This window comes from Varroa jacobsoni, unplaced genomic scaffold, assembly GCF_002532875.2.
Source record: "Varroa jacobsoni isolate VJ856 unplaced genomic scaffold, vjacob_1.0 scaffold_441, whole genome shotgun sequence".
Lineage (NCBI taxonomy): Eukaryota > Metazoa > Arthropoda > Arachnida > Mesostigmata > Varroidae > Varroa > Varroa jacobsoni.
Window position 1 is genome coordinate 361,839 of NW_019213343.1, and position 7,035 is coordinate 368,873.

General features: G+C 47.3%; 1 protein-coding gene across 1 annotated transcript; it reads right to left on the reverse strand.

Annotated features, from left to right (window-relative positions):
• Positions 1-1,059: 1,059 nt before the first annotated feature.
• On the reverse strand, positions 1,060-5,160 carry LOC111260462 (uncharacterized). Its single transcript, XM_022833245.2, has one exon. It carries the CDS (start codon positions 3,876-3,878, stop codon positions 2,670-2,672), a length of 1,209 nt encoding a protein of 402 aa, XP_022688980.1. The 5' UTR covers positions 3,879-5,160; the 3' UTR covers positions 1,060-2,669.
• Positions 5,161-7,035: the final 1,875 nt, after the last annotated feature.

The window sequence follows — 7,035 nt, forward strand, 5'->3', positions numbered from 1 at the left end:
TGTGATTTGAATTTCGATTTGTCATAGCACAGTGCCAAGGACTTCACCGATATTACGAAGAAATGTTAAAAGTCATTTGTTTAGGGTACAAACCGCACGAAACTTCAGTAATTCCTATTATATTATATGCAATTATCTTTGTTTTATCTTTATTTCCTAAATAATGAAGATGAATCAGCGGATTCTTAATAGTCACACGGATTTTTTGATTTGGTCTTTATACCCATTCAGAGTGAATTCACTCCTACGTATTTCACAAATATAGTGAGTCAGTTTTCTTCAAAGACTGCATACAATATGGCCCGAAATACCGGGTCCAGGAAGTTGTTTAGTCTCTATGCGATTGCGGAACTTCCCGGACAACTTAGATGTGTTGCATCTACCATGATTATGTATAGCGTTTATCATTGCAGCAATTGAACGGGTAGCTGTAAGTTGTAAAGAAACGATAATCTCTATTCAAACAGCTGATGGAATCTTTATAAGATTTTTTTACTTGCCTTTGAACGCTAGAAGGGTTCATTGTATTGACCTGTACATATGGATGTCTGTTCCTACAGGTTTCTGTGCGACGGTCACTGTATCGGATAATAACAATAACTTGCTATCCTGGCGGTTTTTAAGTTCTGAAGCTTTTCATGGGCTCAGAAGAATTTCGAAACTGTTAGTTTATAGACTGATCTTCCGAGAATGATCGGCATCCACTGTCATCACCCTCAACATTACCGCGCTGCTCGCCGGAAAAAATGTACATAGATATATGTATATGATCTGCACTTTGTCCCTGACATCCGGCTCAGTCTAAAAGAAAAGTGACGTCTTTTCTCTATTCTATTCGCAATATATTTTCTATATTTTCTATTCGCAATTCTAACTAACTAACATACGATTAACTAAAAGTTACGTTAGCATTAGAGCATAATTCACTGTTCTATAAAGTTGAAGTTACAGTTAACAAATGACGAAGTCTATTGTTGACTATTGTCAATCATTAACTATCTGTCCACTTGTCCAACAACACCTAGATTCAACGCAGGCATGTGTAATAAAGACAAGAAATTCAGTGTATATTTTCCTCGTATATTTGAAGCAGCTTTATTCTTTCAATCGGGTCTGATCATTTAACTGTTTCACTGATGATATCGATACTATGATTGAAGGTGGCCGTGGTCCTTCGCAGCGTCACTATTAAATTTCAGTGCATAGAGCCAGCTAGAAGGTGTTCAAGGTTAAGGCCTCTAGTGAGTACGATAGCCTGAGGACTATGAGAGTAAATATCAGTTCCTTTGCGCCGTTCCGCTAATTAGGTTATGTTTAATGCATAATCGATTGCATTGATTTGAAGACGTGGCCGACCGTATACGTTTTGCGAAGGCCGAAGCCGTTCTCAGAAAGCTATTATCATTTTCGTGGGTTCGTCGGCCAGTGATCGCTGTTCGACATAACCGTCACGGGTATTCGATAAACGTTTGTCACAGACTCGACTTTCAACACCCCAGTTCTCAGCTGACTATAGAGAGGCGTTCACCGATTTCCGAGAAGCGCTTTATTAAATACCTGTACCTTTTTTTTCCTTAGAAGGCGAATTGTTAAATATGAAAACGTTGATTACATATCATTAATTATTTTTAGTTTCCCCTCTTAGGGTTTTTTCTTTCTAGCATTCTTCCGGAGGCGCCGACGTTCACTTTTGATTTCCTAACAAAGTTAAGATGAAAAAAATACTCCATTATAGTTTGACTTAAATATACATGTGTATATTTCTGTGTCATCAATTTCCTGTTAGATTTTTTCCCACCTCGCGTCTGACCACGTCTGATCACTGATCGAATCAGCTGTTTCATTATGCGAGACTATTATGCGCAGACCCGCCTGGTGTAACCCGCACAGCTGACTTTTATGGTAGATGCATCAGAGCCATCTTTTACATTACACACAGGTTATTGAAACACATTATAATTGCTGCTGCTGCCATCACGTCATCTCCGTTTGTCGTTTGTTATTTCTTTTTTGCGTTTATAGTATTACTGTCATCATTATTTGGCTATTTACAAATAACATTATCTCGTATGCAGTCGAAGCAGTTAAACACAATCCTACTGAACACACTCGAGCATTGCACAAAGTCAGCGTTTGCCATCTTTCGATCTACTCGTTTATCTCGCCTTTCTCATCATTGGTCTGCCATCGATCGCTTGATTGAACATCGAGCTTTTCTCTTCCTTATATTCGTTTTATTTGTTTCTTTGTCCTATCTACAGGGTAAAGAGCTTCCGGAGCTTTTGTGGTTTTCAATCTTATCTTGTTTGCCGTTAGCACAGCCTAGTCCAAGGCCCCCAGAGCACATCAGCGATCTCCGAGGTCTGTCTAGAGGAGGAAGGTGCGTCGAGCGACGATCCGTGTCCCAGGGGCGGGGGAAGGGGGTACCGTGATTGGTGAAAAGTCGATGATAGGTAATTCCGTTTCCGTCGTAGTAGTCTTGATAATCATTAGAATTATATTAATAGCCATCATCATCATCATCATCGTTTGGATTGCTACCATAATAAACACAATATGAATAATTAAAGCAGGAGGCCGAGCCGCCCGTTCTTCATTATGGCGGAGATTTACAGATGACATCGGTGGTGACGGCGATCCCGAGCTCCGGTGACCGCGGCGCCAATTTCCTACAGCTTATCGCTTGCCTGCGGCATGTACTGCGAGGCAGCGTATGCAGCGAAAAGGCTTTGAGATTGGAAAGCTCCGCCCAAGAGGGCCGTGAACGTGTTTACATCGGACGCATAAGGCTGGGCGGGTGATGTGGGACAGGGTGGGCTACACGGTGAAGACACATGCGTCGGACTGCTGGACGGACTTTGTGGCAGCGATGAAGGACTTTGAGGTCGAGGTGAGTGAGGCTCTTGGACGAATTTAACGTTCACGGAATTCGGCAGTAACGCGGAAGAGAAGCCTCGCATAAGCATTTCGTTTGATAGTGCGCCCGGCAGCGAGCCAAGCGGCACGTCTCGAAGAGGTAGGCCCCCAAAGGGCGGAACCATTAAGGGCATTTTTGCAAAATCAAGCGGAGTCATCGTTTGCCCCACACCGGCGCCTGCCGCGGCACTGACGCGTATCTTCACGGCGTCATCGGCAGTCAACCACGGCCTGAGAATTTCTCCCTTGCTTTTACCCGGTGAAGTGGCTAAGTTGACCGCCGTCTCGCTGCCGATCGATGAGGTGTCGATGAGGGCAGCCTGGTGGTTTGCCGCTTGCGTCACGGCTTGATTGGCGGCAGCCTGCTGAGCAGCTGCAGCATCAACGGGGTACGCTCCGAACGCACTTTTCGCTAAACCCATATCCATGAGTAATGGATGGGACGATAAGCCGTTGACACCTAATCCGTGAATCTGTTTTACGTTGAAACCACCTGCCGCTGCTGCAGATCTCGATAGCGGGGGCATATTTGCTGCAGCGCTGCTCGGTACGGCCTGCGAATTAGTCGCATTGTTTTGTACAGACAGACTTCCCTGTTGCTGCTGCTGTTGCTGCTGCGGCTGCTGCTGCTGCTGCTGCTGCTGCTGTTGCTGCTGCTGGCCGTTGACGTTTCCGCCACCCTGATGATTGGGCTTCGGCCGTCGACGAGGCCGGTATTTGTAATCCGGGTGCTGAACCATGTGAATGGACCGCAGTCGCTTGGCCTCGTCGATAAAAGGCCGCTTTTCCGCTTCAGATAAAGCACGCCACTCACTCCCGAGCCGTTTGGAGATTTCGGAATTGTGCATTTTTGGGTTTTGCTGTGCCATTTTTCGCCGCTGTCCTCGTGACCAGACCATGAACGCGTTCATTGGCCGTTTGACATGTTCTCCCTCGTCCGTCGTTGTGGTGAACGAAGTCATCCTGTTATTGACCTTTTCTTCTAGTAACAACAACAATAACGACGACGACGAAGTAGCAAACGATTGTGTTGACCCTGCGTTCGTGTTAACCAATTAATGTCCGCCTTGGTACTTCTGTTGCCGCACCTGCTGTTTTAGTCACGAGATACGTAGCCTTAAAAACTCGTTATTTGCTTGCTCGTATCGTACTTTGGACTGGTGTTTTTCGTTCGTGCACGTGAACATACGTGCAAGAGCGTTGAACTAGCTTGTTCCTCTAGAGTACCAGTACTGTTTGTTGCGATTGGCCCTCCTCGGCACAAAGTTTGAGTTCACTACGCGCTACTCGATCTCACGGTTCGCTAAGCTTCATTCAAACTACAGAATGGACTGATTGTTCTTCTAGCGTGCACGTCAAACAGATACGTTCCTTCCCGTTGCCGATACAAAACATATATACACGTTGATACACACTAGAACACTGGCGTCGCAACGAGTCAGAGATCGACAAGAGCGAAAAAAAAAAACACCATACACCATTAACAAACATGTGCACACTTCGTATAGAGCCGTTCCCCTTCGCTCACAGACTTCGGTCTGTTACTCTAAGTCGATTTCGAAACAACTAAAATTTGCTTGATCGAAAAATGTTTGCTTAACCGTAAGTTTCAACAAGTTAATTTTGATCTCCTTTGCCTGTTCCACAATCGTTTCCCGGCTTAACAAGTTCCAGCGCGTAACAATTCATCGAAAAGTCATTCCTTCCGTGTGGCCACCTCGGCCAGTCAACGACTATGCTCTGGTCTGTCGGCCGTTGTTGCCGCTACTGTCGTTACGTACGATTTTCGCTTAACATCTGTCCGATTGTTGCGGCGATGACAGCCAACACTAGTCCTTGTGAGTTTCCGAAAAAGCAACAACGGCCAGTGAGCTAGTCAATAATCGAACACAGTTTTTTTTAACTCCACACAGCACCCACCTTACTGGTATAGCCAGCCTTTCTACAGATCCGTGCCTTTGTCACGTTGTTTCGTCTCGTCGTCTACACCGTCTGTCCGTTCATCTATGCCATCAGTGAGCGAATTGCTGTCGCGAAGCAGATCGCAAACCGAATCCACACTGCAAGGCCCCTTCTTTCTCTCCCTGCGCGCATGTGTATCTGTATGTGTGTGTATGTGTCTCTGCGTGCATGCGTGTGTGTGAGTGTGTGGCATACGCGACCGCCTTCAGCCGGCTGTTTCTGCGCGCCCGTTCTCAGCATCGGCATTTACAGAACAGCGACATCAGCACTGTATCTGCAACCACTGCCGTCGCCGGCATCGCGTCCAACTCAGTCGCTGTCTCTCCGTCCTGCTAGCCGTAACAGTGCTATAAGGCTGCTTGGCCGTTCGCCGCGCGCGCGCGCGCCTGCCTGCCTGCCTGCCTCGCCATTGGCGCCGCCCTGTCTAAACGAGAGTCCCGCCCCTGACAGCGAGTGGCGCATGCGTGCGCGGTTCTTGCCCGCTTCAGTGTTCTAAGAAAGCAGCGCAGTCGAACGGCCGATTGAAGCGGCCAACTGGATAGCAGCATTGTGCCGCCATGGCTACAGGGCTTATTCGCCGTTCGACTGCTGAATCCCGCAGAAGCCCTTTTCTTACACACGGTATAATATTGCTTGTGGCCTGTTTGCCCGCCTGCCTGACTTTATGATGGCGACGGTGGGAGGCATTCGTGCCTGGAGTAGCAACGTGCGCCGAAAGGCAGCTAGCTGCTGTGAGCTGCTGCGGATTTCGGGCTCTGGCGTCCTATTCGGGGTATAGCCATCGGAATGGGCAGGATAGAGGAGGCAGCGGGGAGGGCTAATAACAGGGTCCCAGTTAAAGCAAAAGGCTTACCTGGCTGGTGTCAATCAACTGCGGGCTCATTTTACTGATGCCGCTGTTGCAACTGAAGCTAGAAAGGCTGCACCAGCTTTTGTGTTGTCTGTGGGAAGGGCACGGGGCAGTCTCTACGGTTATCCTAACAAGACTGGGGAGACTCCCAACTGGAAAACGGGAAGCCATTGCAAATGGTGGCCGCCAGCTAACCTGTTGTTAGTGGCAGTTACGAAGGCGGTGCACCTGCTGCAGGGAGACATCAGAAGGACCGAAAAGGCTAAGCAAGCAAAGGCTTCGTGCATCTGACGGAGCCAAAGCCGGCGTATCGGCTCTATTAGTACGGCACTACACTGGGTCGGTTACTTCAAGGCAACTGGGGCCGCTGCATTTCTGAACCAGCCGCCTGACCCACTTGTCAATGCCGTGGAAAATCCTTAGCGGCCGGCAGAGTGTGGCAGGATGCCAGTTAGCTGACGCTGCAGTTAGAGTTCGATTCCGGTGATTTCCATACAACTTTGAGGTGACTGCACGCAAGCTGCCAGAGCTCACGTTGTTAATAGAGCTAACATATATCAAATAATATCATGGCTGTTACGGCGAAAGGTGTCTACGAATAAAAGAAGCGATGAGCATTTCTATATAACAGCGTTTTTATAATAGCTCGAGTCCGTACCTCGAGAGAGGGTACTGACGGGCTAGTCGATTTCGCATACGCATCAACAGTATGGCACGGACGTCTTAATGATTTCCGTGATGGTGCAGCGGTAACGTGCCAGGATCGGACGCAGACACCGACTCTTTTAGTTGCGTGCTGGTGACCAGCCGTCTGGAGTAAACCTTGACGGACGTGAAACGAAAAACATTTGTCTACCGACATGGTCACGTCGGGGAAAGCGACGCAGCAACAGCTAAACAAATACGATAAGCAAACAAAAATCGGAGCAGAACGTACTCAGGGTTCACTGTTGTAGTATCGGAAACTGCACGTCCGAATCCAGCTGTGGAACAAATGGCGCTTGGAACTTCAAATATATAGGCTTGACGTTAATAAATAAACGACACGATCTTTCGACACGGTAAAGAAGGAAATGTACATAAAATTGTCTTTGTCTAGGACAAAGTCGAGTGCGCGTTCAAGTCACGATAATAATACTTACGAGTCAAGTAGCAATGAAGCGGCTATTATTACAGCGGATAGCGATACTACTGCTGTGATTACTACTACCAAACGGGACAGGCCACCGGAAGGAAGCAACCAACGACTGAGGTGTTACTTAAGTTAAAACGAAGCGCTGTGATGTCACTTGCAACTTTCCATTATT